Source organism: Pongo pygmaeus, chromosome 8, assembly GCF_028885625.2.
Source record: "Pongo pygmaeus isolate AG05252 chromosome 8, NHGRI_mPonPyg2-v2.0_pri, whole genome shotgun sequence".
Lineage (NCBI taxonomy): Eukaryota > Metazoa > Chordata > Mammalia > Primates > Hominidae > Pongo > Pongo pygmaeus.
Window position 1 is genome coordinate 51,915,867 of NC_072381.2, and position 27,943 is coordinate 51,943,809.

Consider the following 27,943-nt stretch of genomic DNA (forward strand, 5'->3'; position numbering starts at 1 on the left):
TATCTACATCTTATTTTATTTTATTTTTAGAGACACTCTGTTAACCAGGTTGGAGTTCAGTGGTATGATCATGGCTCACTGCAGCCTCAACCTCCCTGGGCTCAAGTGATCCTCCCGCCTCAGCCTCCTATGAGTAGCTGGGACTACAGGCATACGCCTCCATACCTGGATACTTTTTGTACTTTTTGTAGAGACATGGTTTTGCCATGTTGCCCAGGCTGGTGTCAACTCCTGGCCTCAAGTGTTCCCCTTTGCCTCAGCCTCCGAAAGTGCTGAGATTATAGGTGTAGACTACCACGTCTGGCTAACATTCTCATTGACAGTCTTTGCACACATCTTTCATTCCTTCTGGGAATTTATTCTAAGAAAATAGAATTTTGGGTTCAAAGTACTTGTATGTATGTATCTGTACCAGGAAAAAAGCAGAAATTCCAGTATCAACAGATAACCAGAGCCAAGCAAGGTGGTACATGCCTGTAGCCCCAGCTACTCTGGAGGCTGAGGCGGAAGGATTGTGTGGCAAGAGCCTGGGAGTTAGAGGCTACAGTGAGCTATGATTGAAGCACTGTACTCCAGCCTGGGCAATAGAGCAAGACCCTGTCTCTGAAAAAACAAAACAAAACAGATAACCTTTGTTACTATTTTGTTGAACATTTTCCAGATACCCTGATAGAAGACAGATCTGTGCACGCACATACACAATTTTACATAAATGGGACCATTCCATATAGGCCAATATGTAGTGTGTACTTTTTTTACTCCACAATTTGCCATATACCTCTTTCCTAATCAATCAACATAGATTAAATCATATCAACTACACAGGATTCCATCGTCTGTGTGTCCTCTTGAATCCTACTTTTAAAATGTTCTCAGAAAGGTTATCCTGAAATATATTCCTATCAGGAGTTTTCCACACTCTCTCTAAACTGAATGGCATAAGTAAAAGACTAGTTGTTAGGTTTAAAAAAGGTTATCTGTTTTAATTGGAATTTTTTTTTTGAGGTTTTCTTTTTCTTTTTTTTTTTGAGACACAGTTTCACTCTGTCACCCAGGCTGGAGTGCAGTGGTGCGATCTTGGCTCACTGCAACATCTGCCTCCTGGGTTCAAGTGATTCTCCTGCCTCAGCCTCCTGAGTAGCTGAGATTACAGGTGTGCACCACCATGCCCAGCTAGTTTTTGTATTTTTAGTAGAGAGGATTTTGCCATGTTGGCCAGGCTAGTCTTGAACTTCTGGCCTCAAATGATCTGCCTGCCTCAGCCTCCCAAAGTACTGAGACTACAGGTGTGAACCACTGCGCCCAGCCTTAATTAAAATTATTTTATTGCTAAAGTGATTGTACATTTGTTTCATATGCTTATCAGTCATTTGCAGTTTGCTTTTTCATATTTTACCTTAGACCATTTTTATTTGGGAGAAGCCTTTTATTAAATTAGTATGTTCTCCTTATAAAGTTAGTAATTTTTAACATGTGTTGCAGACATTTTTCCCAAGCTTGTTATATATGTTTTGACATGTAGAAATCATAAATATTTACATGCATCAACCCATCAATCTTTTTCTTTATTGTTTCTAGATTTTATGACATGCCTAGATAGCTTCTTTTCTGCTATAAGATTATACACATTTTCTTCAAAAAATTTTTTGAAACATTTATGATTTTTATATTTGTATTTAAATCTTTAATTATCTAAAATTTAGTGCATGGTATGAATGGATCTAACTGATTCATTTTCCTAAAATGGTCAGCTGGTTATCCCAACACTATTGATTTCTTTCTTTCCCCTCAGTGTTGTAGATGTGATCTTTATTATAATATGAAATTATTATTCCTGCTAGCATTACTTGTGGACTTTCTGGTCTGTTTCATTGTTCTATATTTATTGCAGAGCCAGAACCATACACTTAGAATTATTGTAACTTTACATCTGATAGGAAAAGTACCCCCATATTTTTCTTCATTAAAATTGTTTTTCTCAGACATCTTGGCCCATCTGTTCTTTTTTATTTCCCATTAAAAGTATATGTTGCAGTGTTTTTTAGTATATTCAGAGTGTGTGACCATCAGCACACTCAATTTTAGAACATTTCATCACCCCCAAAAGAATCATCCATACAGTTACATTAACTACACCACCCCACAGCTCTTCCTTAAGAGGAGCTAACAGTCGCTCCTCCATACCCACCCCCTTTCCCCCAACCCTAGGTAACCACTCTTCTACTTAGTGGCTGTATAGATTTCACTATTCTGACATTTCACATGAATGGAATCATACAATATGTGGTCTTTTGTAACTGACTTCTTTCACTTGGTATAGTGTTTTCAAGGTTCACACATGTAGCATGTATCACTACTTCATTGTTTTTATTGGCAAATAATATTCCATTATATGGATATACCGCATTTTATGTATCTATTCATCAGTTGATGGACAATTGAGTTTTTCCCACTTTTTGGCTATTTTTAATTATACTATCATGAACATTTGTGTGTAAGTCTTTGTGTGGATGTATATTTTCATTTCTCTTGGGTATGTACCCAGGAGTGGAATTGCTGGGTTGTATGGTTTAACCATTTGAGGAACTGCCAAACTTGTCTAATGCAGGTGCACTATTTTACATTCCCATGAGAATGCATTGGAGTTCTGATTTCTCCACATCCTCACCAGTACTTTTTATTATCATCTGACTTTTTGATTATAGGCATCCTAGTGGGCATGCCATCTGTTCTTGCAGATAAGTTTAGAATCATTTTTATCCCATTGATATTTTTAATGAGATTGCTTTGAATTTATGGATCATTTGGACATGTTTTCAGTGGTTAAGGCTTACTATTTAAGAAGAGCATGCTTTTCCAATTAATAAAGTATTCTTTAATGTTCCTTAGCTTTAGCTTTATTTAGCAGTCCACATTTAAAGGGTATTAACTATAGAATTTTTTTTTTTTTTTGATACAGGGTCTCACTCTGTTGCTCAGGCTGGAGTGCAGTGGTATGATCTCAGCTCACTGCAACCTCTGCCTCTCAGGCTCAAGCTATCCTCCCACCTCAGCCTCCTGGGTAACTGGGGCTACATGCATGTACCATCACACCTGTATAATTTTTGTATTTTTTGTAGAGATGGAGTTTTGCCATGTTGCCCAGGCTGGTCTGGAACTCCTGGGCTCAAGCAATCCGCCTGCCTCAGCCTCCTAAAGTGCTTGGATTACAGGTATGAGCCATCAGCCAGTTTTTGTTTTTGTTTTTTTAAATCATTGATTTCAACTATGCTCTACTGAATCCCTTTTCCATCCCCTCATGTCTCACGTGCCTCACATAACTTCCCAGGCATTGTGTTTTAAAAAGTCTGGTATTGTTTAAATTCCAACCTCATTTTGCTCTTCTCCAGAGCATGTCCAGCTAGTCACTAAAGGGACTTGGAATGGGGAGGAGATAGATGCACTCTTCCTTTCTTTTGACTACAGCTGTTGGAGCTGGAGGGAGGGCGTGAACTGGCACTGAGGTGAATTCTCCCCATTCCTTCCCAGCTTCCTGAGGCCTAGCTCCTCCAGTGAGCTGGGGAGGGAGAAAAGAAGGAAAGGGGACAGTGGTGCTTACCAGCCAGCTACCACTGTGGTCCTCTCCTTTGATGGACTCTGCTTTTCTAGCCAGTACTTACTGCTGATGCCTTCTGTGCAGCAGGCGTTGAGTACTCCTCTTTCTGGGGTCCATGTGAGAGTTCTTTCAGAGCTCACTCTTCTATGTACTCTATGTACTCACTCTATCATATGTACACGGTTGTTTTCATGGGAGATGCAGCTCTGTCTGGTCTTTCCTGCCCCCTCCACTCTCTCCAACTGTACCTCCTTTCTCCATCTTGCAGTCTCTCTCTGATTCACTTCACTCGTGCTCAGACAGGCAAGGAGAGCAGGTCAGCAAATTCTTCACACTATCAGACTTTAGACAAGCTAAGGAATTGTCCTTCTCTGCATACTGTATATAGCACAGTTCGATTTATGTAACATCCTAATCATACTGTCTGGAAGAATCTTACCAAAATGATAACATTATTCCCCTACATGGGGAATTAGGGCTTGATTTTACCTTCTTTATTATAATTATTTTTACTTGATCAAATTACTAGGAAATGTTCCCTCACTTCTAAAGAATACAATTTCCCTGTGTTAGAAAGATCAGTCCCGGTGTGGTGGCTCACTCCCGTAATCCCTGCACTTTGGGAGCCTGAGATGGGAGGATTGCTTGAGGCCAGGAATTCGAGACCAGCTTGGACAACATAGCAAGATCTTGTCTCTATAAAACACTAAAAAAAAAAAAAAAAAAAAAAAAAATTAGCCAGGCATGGTGACACACTACTCAGGAGGCTGAGGCAGGAAGATCACTTGAGCCCGGGAGTTTGAGGCTGCAGTGAGCTATGATCTGCCGCTACACTCCAGCCTGGATGACAAAGTGAGACCCTGTCTCTAAAAAAATAAAAACAACAACAAACATACATAAATAAAAAGATCACATCCAAATAATAGAAAAAGATGATATGGTTTTGGTCCCCAAAACTGACATCACATAGGAGATACTGGAACTTTGTGGGTGGGAGCCAAGCACATGCTGGTGCCCCTTCTCTAGGTCACGTCTATACTGCTTGTTTGGATTCCTTGGCAAAAACTGATAATGCAAAGACAGTAGGATGCCTGACTCAAACTGGGTCAATCAGATCCTTTTTCTTGGAATTAAAAAAAAATTGCATGAAAACGTATAGTTAAATGCACAGGTCTTAAGTGTACAATTTAGAGTTTTGACAAATATATACATTCATGTAACTGAACCCCAGACAAGATATGGAGCATTTCCATCACCCTAGAATTTTCGTTCATCTCCACTTCCAGTCAGTCTCCATCCATGATGGCCAACCACTATTCTGATTTCTATCACTATACACTAGTTTGATCTGTGTTTGGACTTCATGTAAATGAAATCATACAGTATATATTCCTTTGTGACTGGCTTTTTTTAACCTAAGAATGTTTTTCAGGCTTATCCATATTTTTATGTGAATCAGCAGTTTATTCTTTTTTATTGTTCAGTAATATATCAATGTGTGAATATATTATCCATTCTCCTGTTGAAGATCATTTGAGTTCTTTCCAGTTTTGAACTATTATGAATAAAGCTGCTAAAAACATTTTTAAAACAAGTCTTGTTGTGGACATAAGTTTTTGTTGGAGCAGGGATTTAAATAGCTAGGATTGAGATTGTCAGTTTATCGGATAGGTATATATTTAACTTGAGAAGAATCTGCCAAACAGTGCTCCAAAGTTGTGCAATTTTACACTCTCCGCAGCCAAAACGGAGGCTTCCAGTTGTTCTACATTCTTGCCAACATTTGAGGTGTCAGTCGTTTTCACTGTAGCCATTCTAGAGGCGGTAAAGTGGAACCTCCTGGTTTTGGTTTCTCTTTCACGGCTGACTAATGATGTGCAACTTTTCATGTGCTCATTGGCCATTTGTATACCTTCACTTGTGAAGTGTCTCTCAAGTCATCTGCACATTTATCTTATTGGGTTGTTTGTCTTTCTACTGATCAGACATATGTATTCTAGATAAAAGTCAGATATATGTATTATTGATATTTCAAAGCGTTTTGTTCAGCAGTAGAAATGCTGGCTATATGATTTGAGAATAAAAATAGGTATGTAATTGTAACAGGAAGTCTTAAATAAATTAAAATGTCACTATTTTGAATAACTAGAATATATATTAATAAAAATAATCCCAGGAAATAAACATGCTAGTAATACATTAATTACACATAACATAAATTTACAAAATTATTTTACCATATAACAGTAATACATAGTTCTAAATAAAAATAATCATGCTCACAGATAAAACCAAAAACTTTAAGAGCTTAATTTATTGAAAGGAAATGATTTAAATATCATGAGGGAAATAAAAGGAGACAAGAATTAGTGGAACACTTTACTGTGTTCCTGCTGTTTGGGAAGATGTACTATACAGAGTTAATTCAACAATAACCAAAGTCCCTGAGGGATGGCCTATACGAGTTGACAAGTTGATTTAAAAATTAATTGAGGGAATTAAACAGAAATGTAAACATTCCAATAACCATTGAATTATACATTTTAAATGGACGAATCATATATATGAATTATATCTCAATAAAACGATTATTAAAAAAAGAATAAACAGGGAATTTTTTTTTTTTTTTTTGAGATGGAGTTTTGCTCTTGTTGCCCAGGCTGGAGTGCAATGGCACGATCTTGGCTCACCGCAACCTCCACCTCTCAGGTTCAAGCAATTCTTCTGCCTCAGCCTCCCAAGTAGCTGGGATTATAGGCATGCGCCTCCATGCCTGGCTAATTTTGTATTTTTAACAGAGATGGGGTTTCTCCATGTTGGCCAGACTGGTCTCAGACTCCCAGCCTTAGGTGATCCTCCCGCCTCGCTCTCCCAAAGTGCTGGGATTACAGGCGTGAGCCACCGCGCCTGGCCTAACAGGGAAATATTTTTTAAGTTAAAGCAAAAAGCAAGGTAAGCCAAGTAAAACAATATAAAAATATATGATTTTGGTGTTTACAGCGCATTGGGTAAAAAATCTTACTTGGAAACAGTATGTAAAATATTTCATTTTTAGAAAACCATACATTAAATCAATGGAGAGTGGCCAAAAAATTTTAACACTGTTTATCTCAAGGAACTACAACTATGGTAAATATTTTCCTTAATAATGAAATGTGGAAACATTTCTGAGAACAGAAATAAGACGAAGATGTCCACTATCATCACTTGTATTCAATACTTTCCTGGTATTCCTAACAAGAGTAATAAGGCAAAAAAGTTGAAATAAAAACACTAAGATTGGACCTAAGATACAAAACTATGTATGTATATTAACAACTCAAAAGAATCCAGAGACAAGTTATTAGAATTAGTGAGTTTAGCATGACTGAATAAATGGTCAAAATAGGAAAACCAATTTTATTTCTGTATACCAGCAAGAATTAGAAAATAAAACATTTTAAAACAATACCATTTATGGTAGCATAAAAATTCAAATGTCTGGGGAAAAATTTAATGAAAGATGTCCATGACACTTTAAATATTATTTAGATAAATGAGAGAAGAGGTAAATAAACAGAAGTATATACCATGTAAACTGATTAGATGACCCAGTATTTAAAAGATGTCAATTCTCCCCTGAATTGACTTATAAACTTAATGCAACCCCGGGCGCAGTGGCTCACGCCTGTAATCCCAGCACTTTGGGAGGCCAAGGCGGCCAGATCACGAGGTCAGGAGATCGAGACCATCCTGGCTAACACGGTGAAACCCCGTGTCTACTAAAAAAAAAAAAAATAATAATAATAATACAAAAAATTAGCCAGGCGTGGTGGCGGGGGCCTGTAGTCCCAGCTACTCGGGAGGCTGAGGCAGGAGAATGGCGTGAACCCGGGAGGCGGAGCTTGCAGTGAGCCGAGATCGCACCACTGCACTCCAGCCTGGGTGACAGAGCAAGACTCCGTCTCAAAAAAAAAGAAAAAGAAAAAGAAAAAAACCTCAATGCAATCCCAATCAAAATCACAATAGGCTTCATACACAGAGAGAGAGAGAGAGAAGTTGCATGGTTAGGTGGTAAAAGCAGTGTTTGCCATAAAAATCAGGTCGTTGGTTATTTTGGTTATTTTTTTGGTGGGGAGGGAGAGGTAGTGTTTGGGAGGGGACACAAGGGAAGGTTTTGGGACGGCTGGTATACCGGCTGGTATACCGGTTGTCAATGTATCGCCTCGCACCTCCAAATCCATCCTTTAATACCTGCTCTGCGGTCACAGCCAGAATCCCCTTCCGCGGCTCCCCTCGCGGCGGGGAGGATGCTGAACAGTAGAGGGCGCTGGAGAGACGCTGAGGGAGGCTGGCCTCAGGTCCGGCTGCGGGCCACAGGCCGCGGATCGCGCTCTGCCAGCGCCCCCACGCCCGCACGCGCGGCCCCTCCGCCACCTCGCGGCCCGGCCTGACCTGTTAATCACGTCCCCACGGCTCTCCTAGCGGGGAAACCACCGTCTGCAGGCTCCGTCCCCACAATGCCCAGACCCCGGGAAGTTTGTCAGTCAGCACTCTGATGCCAGCCGATTCTCAAAAAGCCAGGAGGATCCAAGCAGATCATTTGCCAGACGGTACTGCAGCAATGGAGATGAACAGATAATTCACACAGAAAGAAGGATGGGAGGGAAAGACGTGCGGGGGATAGGGAGGGCGGAAGGAAGGTCTAGGGGAAGGAGCGGAGGGGGAAGGGAGGAAGGAAGGCAGGAATGGAATGAAAGGAGAAGGAAGGAAGGACTCGTTGAATACACAGCCTCCCCGGTGCTGCACTGGCAGGAGCGGCTCTCACAGGCATGGGGCCCCCAACAGACCCTACCAGGCTGCGGGAATGTTGCGGCCCTGCAGGGCGTCTCTGTCTTTTTTGAGGTCTCTCTGGCAATATGTGATAATGATAGTATTTTTAGACATCTGGAATCTGATTTAAATTCTAGCTCCATCACCTTCTAGCTGTGGGACCCTGAGAAACAGCACATCCTCCCGGATCCTCCCTTCTCTCTTGTCCACACGTGGGGAAGGCTCCTGGCAGGAGGTGGGGGTGGGGGAAGGTGGGGGGGGGGGTGGGGGGGTTGGGGGAAGGTGGGGGGCTTTGCAGATTTACCAAGCTGATGTACAAAGACCTACTACAGCTGTGAGGGCTAGCTCCTTTCTCCCACTCTGGCAGTCACTCAACTTTGAGAAACATACCTCTTGAAATAAAGCTACAAGTGGAGAGGGGCAGGTGATTTGGGCAAATAATTCCATACTAAATATTAGGACAAAACATACTAGGCAAATATCACAATCCGGCTTCATAGTGGCATACTAAATTCAACCAAGAAATATACCCATGATGTTGAAAGAGCCAGGCTTATGGAATGTAAACAGCAAACTATTTTATTCTTGTTTTCTATTTACCAATTCAAACCTGCTCTGCAGGTCACTCCTCCGTGCCCCTGGGATAAAATCTAGGGCATGTTCTGTGACTTTTTGGATCACAAAATTCACATGATTTTTGGATCATTCTCAGTTAACCAAAAATTTGTCCTGTAACTTCTAGCTATAAAAATAGGCTCTGTTCAGCATTTAAAATGTCCAATCCATGTAGGAGTCTAAACTTTCGATTTCATTTTAAGTTTAAGCTTCCTCTTGATTCCTCCCCCAAGCCTGGCCAAGTCTTGCATTTGGCTCCAGGCATTGGGTGGGTAGCAGTGTTTCCTCTCCATTTTTCACTTTCACTCTTCCCTCCCCAACTAGCTTGCAGGGATTTCTGATCAACTAGTAGGGTCTAGAGGCATAAGGGAAGGAGGTCACCAAGGGGCAGACCAGGCTTTATGTGAATAGTGCTGTTGTGAGCCAAGTACTTGAGTACTTCGAGGTCCCTTTCTACTGCAGACATCTTCCCTATGGTTCCTGTGACCCAGGTTTGTCTCAGAGTGGGGTTAGCACACAGTACCATCTCCATCCCCTTTAAAGGTATTTATTACATTTTTCTGGAAATGGAAGTCTGGAAATTATATTTCCCTGATAGTCTCATGAGCAGGATTCCAGGTTGATTCTGCGAAATATGAGGCACTCAGGTGAGACTAGAAAGCAGAAAGATGGTTTAAAAAATCATCGTTTTCTTCCTTTGACTCTGCACTTACGACAGCAGGATGCTCGAGACTCTTGCAGTAATCTGGGCAAAGATTTCCACAGTGCAAAATAGAAAAAACATAACTGGCAAATAGCTGTACAAATTACAGTCCATTTTCATCATGGAATGTCAGTTTGGCAACAATGGCATTGAGGCCCAAAAGCAACTCTGCAGTAGGGGGGTTCCTCCTTGGTGACTGGATGGGCACAGCCAAGCACAGGCTCCTGAAGATCCCAGCTCCAGGAAACTTCAGCATGGTTCATTGCATTGTCCACCTGAATTCTTCACCCCTCCCTGTGGCTGTGTCCATTGCCCTGTAGTGTTGCAGTTCCCCTCAGGAAAAAGATATCATTTACTTCTCTGACCCTTGATTTGGAGCTTGGCTATGTGACTTGCTTTGGCCAATGGGATGTTGGATGACACAACATAAGCAGAGACACAGATATGCATCTGCACAATGCAGCTTGCCTTTTTATGCTTCTGCCTTCACCATGAAAGGAGCTTTCCCTGGGGGTAGCAGCTGTCCCTGCAGCCTGTGTTCAGAATGCACAAATGTGAGGAGCCAAGCCCAGCCAGACCCACAGCTTGAAAGTGAGTTGCCAGGCCCGGCGCAGTGGCTCACACCTGTAATCCCAGCACTTTGGGAGGCCGAGACAGGCAGATCACCTGAGGTCCAGAGTTCGAGACCAGCCTGACCAACATGGAGAAACCCCGTCTCTACTAAAAAATACAAAATTAGGCCCAGCGCAGTGGCTCACGCCTGTAATCTCAGCACTTTGGGAGGCCGAGGCAGGCGGATTACCTGAGGTCGGGAGTTCGAGACCAGCCTGGCCAACATGGAGAAACCCCGTTTCTACTAAAAATACAAAAGTAGCCGGGCGTGGTGGCACATGCCTGTAATCCCAGCTACTTGGGAGGCTGAGGCAGGAGAATCGCTTGAATCCGGGAGGCAGAGGTTGCGGTGAGCCGAGATCACACCATTGCACTCCAGCCTGGGCAACAAGAGCAAAACTCTGTTGAAAGAAACAAAGGAAAGAAGGGAAAGAAAGGAAGGAAGGCAGACAAAATTAGCCAGGCGTGGTAGCGCATGCCTGTAATCCCAGCTACTCAGGAGACTGAGGCAGGAGAATCGCTTGAACCTGGGAGGCGGAGGTTGCAGTGAGCTGAGATGGCGCCATTGCACTCCAGCCTGGGCAACAAGAATGAAACTCTAAAAAAAAAAAAAAAAAAAAAAAAAAACAGTGAGTTGTCTACCCTAGCTCAGCCCACCTCCAGCGAACCCACAGATGTGTTAGAAATGAGTGCTTATTTAAGTATGGTATTGACATGTTGTGATTAGTTGTTATGCACCATTATAGCAAAAAAATTGCGCACTGATACAGGTAACTGTTCCCTCGTTGGCTTCACCAGCCTTCCCAAGAATTGTTTAATCCCATTCCCTGCATAAAATCACTCTCTGCTGAGAATCCTTTTTCTGAGAAAAGGATTCTGAGAAAACAATTTTTTTTCTGCTTGAGGCAGACCAACACTCATTCCAAGAACAACTGGAAAAGCTGAATAAAACACAGAAAACCTTTTAAAAAAGTCTTTGGAAAGCTTCCCAGTTAACAAGAATTTGAAGGGCCATAATCTCAAAAGAAGAAAAACACAGGGAGGCAAGTTGGCCCTCTGTGAACTACTTTTCCCTTCAGGAAACGTGCTGATTTTAGCTAAGAGGCCGAGCATTTGGGCAGACGGCCATAGCTAAGAGGCAGCAAAGGCAGCAGAGTCTAGAGCTGGAGAGACAAGAAATGGAGACTGAGGTTGTCAAGGCAGCTGGAACTGGAGGGGCCGAGATATCATATAGAAGGGAGACACAGAAAAGGAACACTTTCCCCTTGAGGCATCTGCTGAGTTAAGCTATGCAGAAAGGCCATGAAAGGCAGCAGGTTTTGACAGTGTCATATTAATGAGATAAAAGTTGGAGTTCAGGACCCACCAAGGAAAAGAAGCCTAATAATCACATCAGATGCTCAGTTGGAATCCTTGGAGGACCACACTGTAGATAGATGGGCAAACCAGAGGTGGAGATGGAGCCTTCCAAAAACCGCAACATAGACTGTAGTCAGTTCAGTACCATTGGATTAAGGTAAAATCTTCCCACTCTGTCTATCAGATGACATGGTAAACCCTCCCTGGAGACAGACATTGTTTTCAGATAATGTTTCCTGGAGCCACTAAAATTTATTATAATGGTTAGCATTCAACAATAAATGATCAAACACACCACAAAACAGGAAGGAGGGGAAAACAGACACAACAAAACGGAGCCACTAATGACCCAGATATTGGTGTTATCAGACACAGACTTGATGGGTGGAATACAGACTTTCATCAAAGAACTGGAATCTATAAGAAAGAATGAAATGGAAATTTAAAACGTAAAAATACAATAATTGAAATTAACTACTTAGCATATGGGTTAACTACAATTAGATTTAGCAGAAGGAACATTCTTTGAACTGTAATATAGGACAGAATAAAAACTCTAAGCTGAAGAACAGAGACAAAGAGTATGGAAAATACAGCAAAGAACGTAAGATACTTGTGGGAAGTGGTGAACAGGCCTAACACATATGTAACTGGAGTCTTAGAAGAAGGGAGGAAGATGGGGCAGAAGGAACAGTTAAATAAATATAGGCTGAGAACTTTCCAAAACTGATAAAGCTTTATGATCCCCAAGCAGGATAAATAAAAACAAAACTGCATCCAGGCACACTATACTTTTTTTTTATTATTCTTTTTTGAGATGGAGTTTTTCTTTGTTGCCCAGGCTGGAGTATGGTGGCGCGCGATCTCAGCTCACTGCAACCTCCGCCTCCACAAGTTCAAGCGATTCTCCTGCCTCAGTCTCGCAAATAGCTGGGATTACAGGCACGCGCCACCATGCCTGGCTAATTTTTGGATTTTTTAGTGGAGACGGGGTTTCACCATGTTGGCCAGGTTGGTCTTGAACTCCTGACCTCAGGTGATCCACTGGCCTTGGCCTCCCAAAGTGCTGGGACTATAGGCGTGAGCCACCGCACCCGCCCAGGCACACTATACTTAAACTGCTGCAAATGAAAGACAAAGGAAAAACATTAAAAGCAGCTAGAGGCAGGTAGGAGGCGCACATTTCTTCTTTTCTTTTTTCTTTTCCCCTCCTTCCCTCTCTCCTTCTCCTTCCTCCCTCCCTCCTTTCTTTTTCTTTTGTAGGGGGAGGGATCTTGCTCTGTTGCCTGGGCTGGTTTTGAACTCCTGGGCTCAAGGGTGCTGGGATGACAGGTGTGAGCCAGCGCACATTACTGACACATTACTCTCAAAGGAGAAACAATAGCACTGAAAATCACTTGTCAACAGAAATGATGGAAGTGAGAAGATAATGGAGTGCCATTCTGAAGTTCCTCAAAGAAAAAATGTCAGCCTGTAATCCTATATTCACAAAATATACTTAAAAATGAATTTGAAATAGATGTTTCTATTCAAAAACTGAGAAAGGCTGGGTGAGATGGCCTGCAATCCCAGTCCTTTGGGAGGTCAAAGCAGGCAGATTGAGCTCTGGAGTTTGAGACCAGCCTGAGCAACATGGTGAAATCCCTTCTCTACAAAAAATACAAAAAAATTAGCCAGGTATGGTGGTGCCTGCCTGTAGTCCCAGCTACTCAGGAGGCTGAGGTGGGAGGACTGCTTGAACCTAGGAGGTTGAGGCTACAGTGAGCCGTGATCATGCCACTGCACTCCAGCCTGGGCGACAGAGTGAGACCCTGTCTCAAAAACAAGCAAACAAAAAAACACAAAAAACCTGAGAAAATTTGCTGCCAGCAGATGTGCACACACAAAAAATACTAAAGGGAATTCTTCAGGTAGAAGAAAACTGATCTATGATAGAATCACAGAAATGCAGGAAATAATAAAAAAAAACAGAGTAAATATGTGGGTGAATACAAATGAATATTGACTGCACATAGCAATGATAATAATGTCTCGTTAGGTGTAAAATATATGTGGAATTAAAATGAGTAATAATAATATACATGCAAGAGTAGAATGGAGGCAAATAGAGATTGAGTATTGTGAGATCATAGCATTGTCTGGGAAACAATAAAAAGTAAAATTTGTATTAGATTATAATAATGTACAGAAGTTGTAATCTGTGGAGGAAACCACTAAAGAAATTATAAAAGACTGTGTAAGTAGCAACCAATGGTAGGGGGGAAATGGAATTAAAAAAATAATCAGAAAGAAAGCAACAGAAAAGAAAAAAATAAAAACAAAAATGGGTAAGACAAATGGAAACAAATAGTAAGATGGTATTTATGAACACAACTATATCAGTAATTACAATAAATGTAAATTCACGAAATACACAAGACAAAAATTGACAGACTTGATGAAAACAACTCTATTCAAGAGACATGACATCATTATAAGAACATTAAAAATTCAAAAATAAGGGGGAAAGTGAAAAAAATACCATTGTGAGTGGTAGAGAAAGCCATTTCACATAATAAAGGGTTCACTCTACCAGAAAATGTCAATTTTAAATGGGTATGAGCCTAATAACACAACCTCTAAATGCATAAAACAAAAATTAACAAAACTCAAAGGAGAAATAAACAAATTCATGATAATAGTGGCAGGCTTTAGCCTCTCTCAGTAATTTATAGAAAAACAGACAAAAATGTCAGTAAAGATGTAGATAATTTGACCAACCTGATTAACAAACTTGACCCAGTTGAAATACACATAACACCTGCACACAACTGCAGAATGCACATTCTTTCAAGTGCAAGAACATTATGATAAGACTATTATAGGAAAGTCTGTCATAAACATAGCTGCAAAAATCCTGAAAAATATAACAGCAGATTAATCTAAATTTTATTTATTTATTTATTTATTTACTTATTTTATTTTTGGAGACAGAGTCTCGCTTTGTTATTCAGGCTGTAGTGCAGTGGCATGAACATGACTCACTTCAGCCTTAACCTCCTGGGTTCACGCAATACTCGTGCCCCAGCCCTCCAAGTAGCTGGGACAACAGGCATGTGACACCATACCTGGCTAATTTTTGTGGTTTTTGTAGAGACTGAGTTTCGCCACGTTGGTCTCAAATTCCTGAGCTCAGACAATCTACCTGCCTTGGCCTTCCAAAGTGCTGGGATAATAGATGTGAGCCACTAAACTCAACTTAAATCTAAATTTTATTTTATTTTATTTTATGGCCGTGCTCCCTCTAATAAATCTAAATTTTAAATAAATACGTCCAAGTATTATTGTGTTTATGTGTATAAACCTGCGCACACACACAAATGCATACACACCCTGCTGGTTTCTATTACAAGAATGTAAGTTTGGTTTAACATTCAACAGTCAATTAGTATAAGTCATCACATCCAAAGAATAAAGGAGAAAAATAAAATTATTTCAAAAGGTGGAGAATAAGTATTTGAGAGAAATTTAACCTCATTTTTGATTTAAAAAAAATCTTTTTAACAGCTTGAGAATATATGTTAATAAGTATATTAAAAATCCTATAACAACCATCAAACTTCATGGTGAATATTGACAACTCTCCCCATGCCACACCCACCCACCCCGGAGATTGAGGATGAGACAAGAATACCCACTATCACTACTTATAGTCAGCATTCTGCTCGAAGTCCTAGCCACTGCAATTTGTATACCAATTTTATATCTTGCAACCTCGCTGAATTTATTAGCTCTAGTAGTTTTTTTGTGTGTGGATTCCTTAGGATTTTCCATAGACAAGATTATGTCATGTGCAGATATAGTTTTACTTCTTTCTTTATGACCTGGATCCCTTTTATTTCTTTTTCTTGTCCAATTGCTCAGCCACTGCAGTTTGGCAAGAGCTAAATAAGGCATAAAGATTAAGAAAGGAAGAAATAAAACTGTCATTCACAGAGGACATGATTATACAAAAATAATCTGCAAATTATTATAATTTAAATGAAATGTCACAAGGCCACTCACTGGATAACAAGGTCAACATAGTTTTGTAGCAACAGAATCTGTATATACTAGCCATAAACAAATATAAAATGCCTAAGAATAAATCTATTGAAGGATGTGCAAGAACACTTTACTGAAAACCACAAAAATAGTTCTAAGAAACATACAAAAGACTTAAAGTGAAGAGATATACCATGTTAATGAATAGGAAGATTGAATATTTTAATGATGTCAAATGGCCCCCCCCAAATTGTTCTACATAATCAATTAAATCCAATCAAATTCTAGCACTTTATTTTGTGGAAATTGACTAGCTGGTTCTAAAGAGTTTTATGGAAATGTAAAGGGCTTCTTTCTTCTGGAGTTGCCTTGCGGACAGGATTTGAGACAACCCAGGCCAGGTCTCTCTGGTCCATGGGAAGCATGCATATGCTTTTTGCCCTGACTAGGTCTGTAGAGAACAGCCCAAACAACAACCCCCATCAGAGCAGAAAGCTGGCTAGTCTCTTGCCATTTAGATTTTTCAGGGATGAGTCAGAGATACCAGTCTACTCTGTCCTGCAGAAAAGGATACTTACCAACTTTTCCAAGTGGCCCTAGAAAAGTCACTGCTAGTCAGAAATCTCACCTTGGAATGTGGGGGTGGCTGGCATCTATCGGGATATCAGATGAAACAGAAACAGTTCCACTGTAGTAGCCTGCTCTATAAACACACAGAGAACCCCTATTACATGTGTGCTATGAAGCTATTAGAAACTACAGCTTCGTGGACTACTTTGAAAATGTGCAAGTGGGTCGAGTGTGGTGGCTCACGCCTGTAATCCCAGCACTTTGGGAGGCCGAGGAGGGTAGATCATGAGGTCAGGAGATCGAGACCATCCTGGCTAACACAGTGAAACCCCGTCTCTACTTGAAAATGCAAAAAATTAGCGGGGCGTGGTGGCAGGCGCCTGTAGTCCCAGCTACTCAGGAGGCTGAGGCAGGACAATGGCGTAAGTAAACCCAGAACGGGGAGCTTGCAGTAAGTCTAGATCGCACCACTGCACTCCAAATCCAGCCTGGGCGACAGAGCGAGACTCCGTCTCAAAAAAACAAACAAACAAAAACAAAAAAAAGAAAATGTGCAAGTGAAATAAGTGACAAAAAGCAAACACAAGATATTCTGTCCATATGAAACACTGCCAGGCAATACTTGTATTTGTAGATTGACAGAAATTGGAGGTGGAGTTAAAGAGGTACAAACTCAGTACAACATTCATTGCCTCTTTTGCTAAAGTTGTTTCACTGCATAAGAAAAAGATACTGGTCGGGCCGGGTGCAGTGAGTCATGCCTGTAATCCCAGCACTTTGGGAGGCTGAGGCAGGTGGATCACCTGAGGCCAGGAATTTGAGACCAGCCTAGCCAACATGGTAAAATTCCATCTCTACTAAAAATAAAAAAAAGTAGCCAGGCATGGTGGCTGGCACCAGTAATCCCAGCTATTTGGGAGGCTGAGGCAGGAGAATCGCTTGAACCTGGGAGGCGGAGGTTGCGGTGAGCCGAGATCAAGCCATTGCACTCCAGCCTGGGTAACAAGAGGGAAACTCCGTCTCAAAAAAATAAAATAAAATAAAAAAAAGAAAAAGAAGGAAAAAAGAGAAAGAAAGAGTGGTTCCATAGCTGTTCTAGTTATGCAAAACAACGTGTTGACGTGCAGGCTGCACAGTGCCAGGTACAAATACACACTGCCTGTTACGGTAACTGTGACAAGCACAAGGGCTGCTCACTAGCTTGAGTGCAACTTCTGGGGAGTTGATGGCAGTGATTTGTGGGTACTTCCTTCTTAACAAATTTTACATCAATACTGCAACACAGCAATCTCAGCCCTGTGGGCTATACCATAGCCACATGCTTTCACCATTTCCTGCTCAAAGGGAGAGCCCAGGAACTGAATGCTGTTAATCAGGGAGAGCATAGAAACAGCAGCAGAACAGCTGGAGAACCAGGGCTGTGTGGTTTTGGACTGTGGGGAGGGTGGGCCATGGGCAGACTTGACAGAATGTGGAAGGGCATTTGACACAGCCCCGTGGAAGACCTAATGCTCAGGGAGGCCTTCACCCAGCACAGTGAGCCATGCCGACACTTGGTGCCTGAGCGTGATGGTCACAGTGCCCTCCCTGTGATTTTCCCCATAGCAGTGTGTTTTCTCTGCCAGGCAGAAGGCAGAGAAACCCTGGCTGAAAAAGCAGTGAGGGTCATCGACTGCATGAACACATCATCAGCTTTCCCAGATGGAGGCACCCAAGTTTACTCTGCACGTCCATTCAGCAGGTAGAGCTGGATCATCACTAAACAGGATCTTTCTTCTGAGTACCTGAGATTCTGGTCCAAATCAGGGCTGTGAGGACCAGGAGCCGGGATTCCGAGCCCAGGCAGCCCCGCAGGTAAGGAGGAGGGAGTGTGTCGGAAGGCTGTATGGCCAGAGCCGCTGACCGGGCCAGGGCTTCTTTGTCCCCTCTTCTCTCCTGCACATCAGCACTCACATCCTCCCGGCTCGGGCTGGCCTGGCAGCTCAGGGAGCTGTTGGATGAAACGTCCATGCGTGTGGCTGTGACTGTCACGTGCAACTGCGAGGATGGTCGGCTCCCAAAGCGGAACCGCGGTGCTGGGCGAAGGGTCAGGGCTCCGTGGTGCGGCAGAGCGCATGCCAGCGCTTCACCAGCTCCTTGGGCTTGCTGAGCATCTCATCCCAGTGCTCTAGCTCTCTGCCACGGGTGTACATGTAGGGGCCCACCACCACTCGGCCCAGCTGCTGGCTCTCTGCAGGTGAGGGAGAGCACCGGTGTGCTCCTGAGCACAGAAGCCACGTCCCCAGTGACCTCCCTTCCTCCCTCCTCCTCCCCAGGAGGAAGTAGCAACTCCTCTCCTCTCTGAGTGGGAGCTGACAGCCCCCAAAGGGGCCCTGCCTTTGCTCTGCAGCTGGAAGGGCTGCTTCTGTCCCTGGGAGATTGGGAGGAAGGAGAGCCCTGAAAGAGACTCTCTCCTTGAGGGCCACCAGCTCTGCCCCACACCCTTCTGTAGGGCCGTATTAAGTCTACCTTATGCCAAAGAGCTGAGGGAGGAAAGATCCCCTCTAGAAAGAAGGCATCGGCCATCCGAGAGTACATTCAGCAGTAACGTTCACTGGCCACCGTGGAGAAGGGTCTTAAGTCCAGGCCATGTGGCCAGCCATGGCCTGATGGCTCTGTTTCCCCAGAGTGGCAGTGGGTGCTGGGGTGTGAGGCAGTGTGGGAGAGCTGGCTGACAGAACTCGCCCAGAACCCCAAAGGCTCATCTAGAGGGCATGAGGAAGATCAGAGCACCAGGTTCCTGGGCTGGTGGCAGCCCTGGTCCCTCCCACTCTCAGGAGAGGGCAGCAGAGGCCATTGCCTAACCTCTTTCTTTTTCTTTTCTTTTCTTTTTTTTGATGGAGTCTCGCTATGTCGACAGGCTGGAATGCAGTTGCACGATCTTGGCTCACTGCAACCTCTGCCTCCCGGGTTCACGCTATTCTCCTGCCTCAGCCTCCCGAGTAGTTGGGACTACAGGCGTGCACCACCACGCCCAGCTAACTTTTGTATTTTTAGTACAGACGGAATTTTACCATGTTGGCCAGGATGGTCTTGATCTCTTGACCTCGTGATCCACCCTTCTCGGTCTCCCAAAGTGCTAGGATTATAGGCGTGAGCCACCGCACCCAGCCAACCTCTTTTTTTTTTTTTTTTTTTTTTTTGAGACGAAGTCTCGCTCTGTCGCCCAGGGTGGAATGCAGTGGTGCATCTCGGGGTCACTGCAAGGTCCGCCTCCCGGCCTCATGCCATTCTCCTGCCTCAGCCTCCCGAGTAGCTGGGACTACAGGCACCAGCCACCACGCCCAGCTAATTTTTTGCATTTTTAATAGAGACGTGGTTTCACCGTGTTAGCCAGGATGGTCTCGATCTCCTGACCTTGTGATCTGCCTACCTCGGCCTCCCAAAGTGCTGGGATTACAGGCGTGAGCCACCATGCCCGGCCCTTTTTTTTTTTTTTTTTTTGACAGATTCAGCAGCCTTGCCTCCTGGGTTCAAGAGATCCTCCTGCCTCAGCCTCCCAAGTAGCTGGGATTACAAGCGTGTGCCACCACGCCCAGCTAATTATTGTATTTTTAGTAGAGATGGGAGTTTCACCATGTTGGCCAGGCTGGTCTTGAACTCCTGAGCTCAAGTGATGCACCCACCTTGGCCTCCCAAGGTACTGGGATTACAGATGTGAGCCAGCATGCCTGGCTGCTTAACCTGTTTCTAGGGTACCACAGACACAGCTCAACTGGACTAAAGCTGGGCATGAAACCCAGGCCTTGGGCAAGTATTTCAGCCTTTCTGAGCACTAGTTTCCTTAACCAGGGAGGGAGCTCATACAGCTCCTTCTGAGGTCAGGACAGGAGGCACTCACTCTGCCTGAACACTCGGCAGCCCCTCGTGGTCCCCGTCCCAGCAGCCCGGGGTAGGGTGCGGCCTTACTGTCCCCTTCCATGTTCTGCACCACGGTCAGGCTGAGGCTAGCGGTATCCAGCTCGGTGGCATCGGCCTTGAAGCTGAAGGTCTCATTGTACACAGGGTTGATGGAGCCCAGCACAGCTGAAGTCTTCTTGCACTTGACAAACTTGTTGTGGTTCATCAGAGACACTTTGACAAACACACCTAGGGAACAGTGAGCACTATGGGCTGGCAGAGGTGGGCGGGAGCCGAGCCCCTGCCTGTGGGAGGCCCGGCTAGGAGGGCACGTGCCCAAGCTAGGTGCCAGGGCCCCACCCCTCACACAGTGCTGCGGCCCCGCGGGCGTGACCAGAGGAAGCCGGCTGAGGAGTGTACTGCCCTGTGGCCCAGGCGGGGCTCCGCTCCCTTCCTTTTCCTTCCTCTTTGCATCAGGAAAGTACCCACGGCTCCGGCAGGCCCTGGTTTACCAGAGCCTGGCACCACAAGCCTGTCCCTCCCTGTTGGGGGGCTGCTCACTGGGCCCCCAGGCCCCCTGGGGCCCCTTAAACACCTTGTACAGAGGGCTAAGACTTGGTGGGTGAGGGTCAGACTCACAGTGGAAGGTCTGGATCCCCCTGGCTTACGATGACCCCAGACGTGAACACAAACAGGTGGCTGACCACCACCACCTCACTGGGATGGGTGGGATGTGTGGGGTGAGCCCAAATGGGGTGGGACATGTGGGGTGAACCAAGGCCTCCCCTCCTGCGCAGCTCCTGTGTTCTGGGAGGCCAAGCATCAGTGCCCATTGAGTCGGGGGCTCTTCCCCTCGCGGGAGGGAGGTGCGGGCTTCACCCCTGGAGGAACTGGACCCATGCCGCTGATGGAAAGGTGGAGGTGGAGGCAGGCAGGACAGTTTAAAGAGCCAAGATGCTGCCTCGGGAAACAGGAGGGGCAGGGCCTGGTATTGCGGCTGGGTTAGAACCCTCAGTAGGGGAGGCCAAGGCGATGCAGCTTTGGGTTCAGCACGGGAAGAGGCTTCCTGCACCAGAACTGTCGACTGAGGGACAGCATGTCTTGTGAGGTAGTGAGCGTTCCGTGACAGGGTGTATGCAAGCAGAAACTGGATGGTCAGGGGTGAGGTTGGACTGTAGCCCCAGGCTGTAAGCTCGGTGGGCGGGACCTTCCCCAGGAGGAAAGGGAGGAACTCACTGACAATGCCTCTGTCCTCCTGGAGCTGGAGGCCCTTGGCACGCAGCACAACCACCGTCAGGCGGCTCAGGTAGTCGTTGTAGCTGAGGCAGAACTGGAGGTCGCCAAACTCCGAGGGGGGCTGGGGAGGCCAAGATGGAAGCACCCCACCCTGTTACTCTGACAAGTGCTGAATGGGTCACAGAACCCCCAGGGAGCCTCCCGATTCCTCCTAGCGGTCCATGTGACACACCCTCATGGTCCCCTTTGAGTTCCACTGCCATTTTAAGGATGGGGCAACTGTGGTCTGGAGAGTTTAAGGGGCTTGTGCAGTCCTGTGGACCAGAGCTAAGGAGTCACACCCAGGTCTGAGCCAGCTGGGGCCTTCTCGGTGGGGTGGTGGGCTGGGGGAAACATTTCCCTGGGCTGGACCATTTGTGGTGTTATCTCTCACAGCTGTCTAACCTAGATAAGAATCCAAATGTGGATATTTCAGGTTGCTCCAGGGAGTCCGATGGCCAGTGTGACAACAGGACCTCAAGCAGCCCCTCCCTGCCCAGGGGAAGGTCCATTCCCCGCTGTCCCATGCTGCTCGGGGCCTGGGCCCTCCTCCCTGAGTCACTGTCGTAGGGTGGTGTGCAGGATGCTGAGGGCTGATGCCACCAGCAGGTGCTGGGCCCTGTGCACACCTGCCGGCTGATGCTCAGTGGCATAGGCATGGTGACCTCGACCATACCTCCAGACTCTCAGCCTCCAGGTCTCTCCAGATGACACGCCGGCAGTCCCCCACCAGTGTCTCATTCTTCAAGGGGAAGAGCACCTGGCCCAGAAGTTGGTGCTTCCTCTGCCTGTCCACGTGGTAGACGGAGAACTTCAGCACCCTCTGGGTGATGGTCTTGCTGGACACCTGGGGGAGACAAGGACACCAGCCAGAGTCAGGCGTGGGGATAGGGGATGGGATGGTGTGACTTGTTATTCTGGACATGGGTGCTTTTGGGAACGGGTGTCTCAACCAGGGACCCACATCCCCAAACCTAGGCATTTTCAGGGGACCCTTCTCAGCAGCAGAGCCGTGTACCCCTGGAAAGTGTGGGTAGGTACCAGGACCTTGCTACACAGAGTGTGGTCCGAGGACCTGTAGCGTCCACCACCACTTGGAGCCCTGTTAGAAATGCAGGATCTTGGGCCCCAGTCCAGACCCATGAATTGCAATCTGCCATTTAACCGGAGCACCAAGTGACACGGCTGCACGGTGAGTGTGGCCCCACCACTACCCTGCACTGTAGCAAAGGCCTGGGAGCCCGGGGCACTGGCCTGTCTCTCCTGTCAGAGCTGGGCATGCCAGCCCTCCCCTCCCTGAGATTTGGCCTCCTCGCCTGTGAAATGGGGATCATGGGTCTTCCTCTCTGGTTGTAAAACCCCAATCACAGTGTCTGACCTATAGCAGATGGCCCATTAATACTGATTTTTCTTTTCTTTCCCCTTCTCCCTTTTCCCCTTCCCTCTGAAGGCACAGAGGGACTGGATCAAGCTGGGGCGAGATAGAGTGGGGAAGTGATGAGCTAAGAAAAATTAGCCTGCAAGCATGACGTGTCGCACGTCAGCAAGGCTGCAGCCTTGGATTCTGATGTCTCGAGAAGAGTGATTCACCTGTGAATTCTCACAGCCCTGGCCTCAGAAAGATGGCCCGGGACCAGGCCCGACGGCACCCCTCTTCCCAGCTCTCAGCCAGGGCGGAAGGCACAAGTGATGGCCCTGGCCTCGGCAGTCACACTCCTCCTGAAAGCTGACTGGCTGCACCTCACCTCTTGGCTAGCTTGCCACTTGGCTCTTGAGAACATGTTTGTCCAAGGCCTCTTGGCAGGTCTCGATGACTCCTTCCCCTAAGGGCCCCCAGTCACCTGCTAAGTCTCCCAGGCCCCTGTGAAACTGGCTCGGTGCCCCAACAGACTCTCTACCTCCACAGCCTAAGCCGGCCAGCCCAAAGTGCAGCAAGGTACCACACCTACCCTGGGAGGGCACTCGGGCCCCGCGCTGGCCTCTGACAGCATAGGAAGCTCCTGCACTCATGCTGAGGCCTGTCTTTTGCCTTCCTTGGATAAACTTGCCGGAAACCCCATACTGCTCCAGGCCTTTGGGATAATTCCCCTGAGCCCCATAGGCCAGGGCCTGGCATTCAGTAGTTGCTCTAAAATTTTGTTTTCACCCACTCTCCTCCAGGCAGTCAGGACAGGGGAGCCCAGGCTTCTGGTCACCACTCACCAAATCTCTCCCCTGCCCCTCTATCAGGGATCGGCTCCTATAGGCCTTAACCTAGCAGACTAGGTAAAGCAGAGCTGGTGGCATCAAGGGTCCCGGGGGCTGCAGGGCCCTGGCTGGTACAGAAGGCTGGGCTCTCCTGTAGGTCTGCACCTTCCCAGCAACGCGGAGGGCACAGACCCTGCCCGCTCCAGAGGCTGTACCTGAAAGATGAAGTGCTCGTCAAACTGCGGGTTGGAGGTTTTGCGTTTGATCTTGGACTGGAGGAAGCGCCGCTCATCGGGCAGCAGGTAGAGCTTCACCAGGGGGCTGCAGGTCTCTGAGGGGGCTTGCAGGTGCCGTGCCTTGATCAAGCCCACCAGCAGCCGCTCGGCCTCCTGCTCGTATTCCACTGAGAACCACAGCCGCCCCAGGCAGCCGTCGGGGAAGTCGGTCTCACTTTTGTCCTCTGGGAACCTGTACAGCTCTGGGTTGATGGCCCCCACCATACATGCATCTCCTATAACAGAGGGTGGGAGGGCTGGCAGGCCAGAGGAAGGCAGGGGCATGGGAGACAGTGGCAAGCTCTGGGCACCCATCCCCATCCTGGCCCATCCCTCTCTGCTGAGCCTTAGCTAGCCCGACCACATCTGCCCCACTCTCCTCACCAGGCTAAACACATCCCCTCTCTCTGGTGCAGCTCCTCCAGGAAGCGTTCTCAGCATGAAGGCATTGCATGGCCAGGCTGGGGATCCTAGCAGAGTCCTGCCCCCTGGGATTGGCCCCCATCATTGGAGGTCAGGACCTGTTTCAAGGACACAGTGCCCATCACCTGGCCTAGCCCCCTTCCATGGTGTCTAGGGAATGACTCAGTGACAAAACATTGCCTTTCTTCTTCCTCTTCAAATTAGAAGGGCCAAGGTGATTATTGGATGGTTCCTGGGATGGTCTCTTGGTAGATCTTCAGGGCAAAGAGGTGGCAGAAAGTTGTGTTTGCAGCCCCTACCATTCTGTCCTCTTGGTCAACCAACCCATCATCCTAGAGTGGGACCCAGCACAAGTTCTGTACCTGGCATGCCTGGGTTCCAATTCCAATCTGTTGCTTACAGCCTCAGTTAAGACTATGTAAAATGGGGTGATAATTCCTACCCCTCAGAGTCATGGTGAGGTCTCACTCCAAATCAGTACCCAAGGCTATATCTCACCCTCAGGGGGTGCAGCAAGCACTTCATAAATGAAAGCACCCAGAAAGAGTGGTCCCTGGGCAACCCTGGCATCCCTGGCTGGTTCAGGTTGTGTTCCGGAGCCAAGCTGGTGAAAGCAGATGGGGCCACCCAAGCAGACCCTGACCTCTGGGCAGCCCTGGCAAGGACACTCACCAAGGCCGCCGCTGGGGGTGTGAGGCAGCAGCTCTGATGCCGGGCAGGGGTCCCATGGGGCATGGGCCCACTCTCCACTGTGCAGGGGCACCCAATCTCGGCCTTGAAGGGTTGGGGGCACCACAAATGGCACAGCTGGTGGCCTGTCCAGAGTCAGGGAGACAACATGTAGGTGGCAAGTGAATGGCGTGGTCTCAGAGCGCTCAGCCAGGATGGTTGAGCACCAGGGGCTGGAGGAAGAAAAGCCATCGGGAGCCAGGAGGAGGCCAGGGCACCATTTTCTGGGCCCATATCAGGCACCACACACCACACACACCACACACACACCACACACAAACGCACACACACACACACACACACCCCCACACCAGTGGGATTTGGAGAAGGAACACAGGCCCTGACAGTGTCAGCCAGTCTGGGTTTGGATTCCTGTTCTGCCACTTACTAATTTTGTTCTCTGGAGCTGTTGCTTATGTGCACTGAGCCTCAGTTTCCTCACCTGGAACATGGGGTTTCATAACACCTGCCTAATAGCTGATGTGAGGTTTCTGGGGTTTCTTTGTGATAGCTCCCAGCACCGAAGCAGCATAGAAGAGGCACCCCCATAAACAGAACTTTCCTTTTCGACCCCACCCCAAGGGAAATTCCAGGGGCACACTTGGCCCCACATCCTGCCTCACCTGCTCAGTTGGGTCCTAGCATGCGGCTGGCAGGGCCTGTCCCGCTGCCCACTGGAGGCAGCTGTGGTGGCCATGGCTGGTGTCCCAGGCAGCTCCTCATAGGTGAGGGTGGCACAGAACCTTCTCCACAGACAGCAGCTTGCCCCGATCAACAGCAGCAGCAGCAGCCCCCCGATGGTGCCCCCAATCACCAGGGCCAGCTGCTCTGGGGGCAGAGACCACCAGTACTGTGATGCCTGCCTGGGAAAGCCACTCTCCCCCACAGCCCTGGCCTGCTGGGGCAGAACTGGGGCAGCAACCCTGCCTCTGGGTTTGATCTCAGGAGTGATAGGAGCAGGCCTGCTGGGGACGGGTTCTGGGAGGGACGCTGCTGGCTGGGTTCCGCCAGCTTTCAGAGGAGAAGCCGTTTACCCCAGGGTCTGAGAGCCCTGGGCAGAACCTTCTAGTTTTCCTTGGAAAACAGGTGGCCCTGCCCTTGGGATTCTGGCTTAAAGAAGCCATTTCCTTGCGCTTCTGAGTAGAAATCAAACCTGCCCTCACCAGAACCTCCAGATCCCCTGGGCTCCTGTTGAGGCCAGGAGGGGAGCTGGGGTGTGGACGCAGTCAGTTAAGGAAAGCCCTGAAAGGTACCTTCCCCCTGGTCTGCAATCAAACCTCTACCCTCTGGGGCCCTGGAACCTGCTGGAAGGCTGGACTCTTCTCTAACACCCGCTCCCTCCCCTAGCCCTCAATCAAGGTGAGCTCGCGCTTAGGGGAGTTGGTGGGAGGCGGTGGACGAGGTGGGGAGGAAGAGAGGGCAAGGCCGCTTTGCTGCTGGCCCTCACACGTCCGCATTTGCGGGACCTAGGAGGCTTCGCCCCGGGGGTGCTCAGACGCTGGGTTCCAGCCGCTGGCCACCTGGGGCGGGCCAAAAAGGTGCCTCCCTTAGGGTGACGTGCGGCCGCGGGGCATTCAGGTCTCAGGGATCTGCACGGGGTGGGGTGGTGAGAAGGCGGGACCCCCCACACCTCCTAAGCCGCAACTGACCGCGAAGAGTGGGCCTCACTGTCTACTCCATCCCAGCGCCCCTCCAAGAGCGCGCCGAGGCCGGGCAGGGCAGGGGCTGCACCCCAGCGGGGGCGGCGGGGCGGAGGCAAGTGCTGGAAGGGTCGCAGAGGGGCCGGGGCCGGGGCCGGGGCCGGGGCCGGGGCCGGGGCTGGGCTGGGGAGGCGACGCTGGCTTACCCGCCATGGCGCTGCTCCCGCAGGCTGGTCTCGCCGGTCTGGGCGGCTGGGGCTGGGCTGCCAGGCCGGCTCTTAAAGCGCCGCGGGGCGCCGTCGGGCGGGCGCCGGGGCGGTCCGTGGTGCTGCTGGTGCCCAGCTGCGGCGCGGGGAGCCGCGCAGTGCACGGCAGGGGCAGGGACCCAGCGCCCCGAGGCCGCAGTCCCGCCCTAGCCCGTCCCTGGACCAGGCCCAGGCCCAGGCCCGGAGGTGGAGGGGCGCAGAGCCGACCGTGAGCTCCCGGAAACCGCAGGGCTCCGGCCAGGGCGGGTCCCGGGCGCCAGTGCCAGGGGCGCCAGGGGCTCCCTGCGGCTTGGGGCAGGGTGGGGTGAGAGTACCACCCCCATCTCGGAGAGTAGAGCTACAGCCTTCACCGCCGCGTCTGACACAGGGCTCCGCACCCGACCCCTCACACATGGTGGCCAGGACTGAGCCCCCGCCCTCCCAGATCCTCCGCAAGCCGAGGCCCCTCCAGGCGCAGTTCCGACCCCGGCTCGAGGGAGCCTTCCCGGATCCCAGGGCGGAGTCTCCGCTCGGGTCCCGGGCCCCAGCGCTGCCCGCCTGACGGCCTTGGGCAGGGATGCGGCGCTCGCGCACCCGTTCGCTCTCAGCGGACAAAACGGTCGAGAGCGCAATTCTGGAGCGGGTCCCAGAAGCTCATGGTTCCAATTCAGGCTCCTCACTCGCCAGCCCTGCGATTTGGGACAACTTAACGTCCGCATGCTGGGTTCAGTCTTCTCAATTGGGTTAATGTCCGTGAGGGGCTCTCGTAAGGGCGGCTGGCCTGCCGGTAACTTAAGAAGCATGTAAGGAGCACTTAGAGCGGAGGAGCGGCGCGGCCCAGCCCCTGTTACGGTGGTTATCGGATGGAGGCCAGCGTCGCCTGGGTTCCCTCTGTACCCCCAGCGCCTATTATTCTGGTGATTATTAGAACGCAGGACCCGTGCCCACTAGTCCAGGCTGGCGAACGCGCCTTGCGGGAAAGGCGGGAGTAAGGTCGCTGC

General features: G+C 48.1%; 1 protein-coding gene across 13 annotated transcripts; it reads right to left on the bottom strand.

Annotated features, from left to right (window-relative positions):
• Positions 1-10,864: 10,864 nt before the first annotated feature.
• LOC129006537 (synaptotagmin-15) lies at positions 10,865-27,502 on the bottom strand. Of its 13 annotated transcripts, none has more exons than XM_063669851.1 (9): positions 26,904-27,337; positions 25,681-25,885; positions 25,001-25,143; positions 23,846-24,162; positions 22,120-22,290; positions 21,405-21,525; positions 20,238-20,417; positions 16,348-16,422; positions 10,865-10,935 (listed from the first exon to the last, which is right to left on the bottom strand). In XM_063669851.1, the coding sequence occupies exons 1-8, from the start codon at positions 26,908-26,910 to the stop codon at positions 16,373-16,375; spliced, it is 1,194 nt and encodes a 397-aa protein (XP_063525921.1). In that variant the 5' UTR covers positions 26,911-27,337; the 3' UTR covers positions 10,865-10,935; positions 16,348-16,372. The 13 variants fall into 13 exon arrangements, with proteins under 13 accessions (XP_063525921.1, XP_054292234.1, XP_054292232.1 ...); XM_054436259.2 differs by lacking the exon at positions 10,865-10,935 and adding an exon at positions 11,784-12,113 and having other exon boundaries at positions 23,846-24,141; XM_054436257.2 differs by lacking the exon at positions 10,865-10,935 and adding an exon at positions 11,932-12,113.
• Between the last annotated feature and the right edge of the window lie 441 nt (positions 27,503-27,943).

What these genes read in the sequence shown, in the direction of transcription:
- LOC129006537 (XM_054436251.2), bottom strand. An exon ending in CACCCCCAGCGGCGGCCTTG is followed by an intron (nt 24,163 to 25,000) that starts GTGAGTGTCCTT and finishes CTGGCCTGCCAG; the next exon opens with CCCTCCCACCCTCTGTTATA. An exon ending in TGGAGGCTGAGAGTCTGGAG is followed by an intron (nt 21,526 to 22,119) that starts GTATGGTCGAGG and finishes TGGCCTCCCCAG; the next exon opens with CCCCCCTCGGAGTTTGGCGA.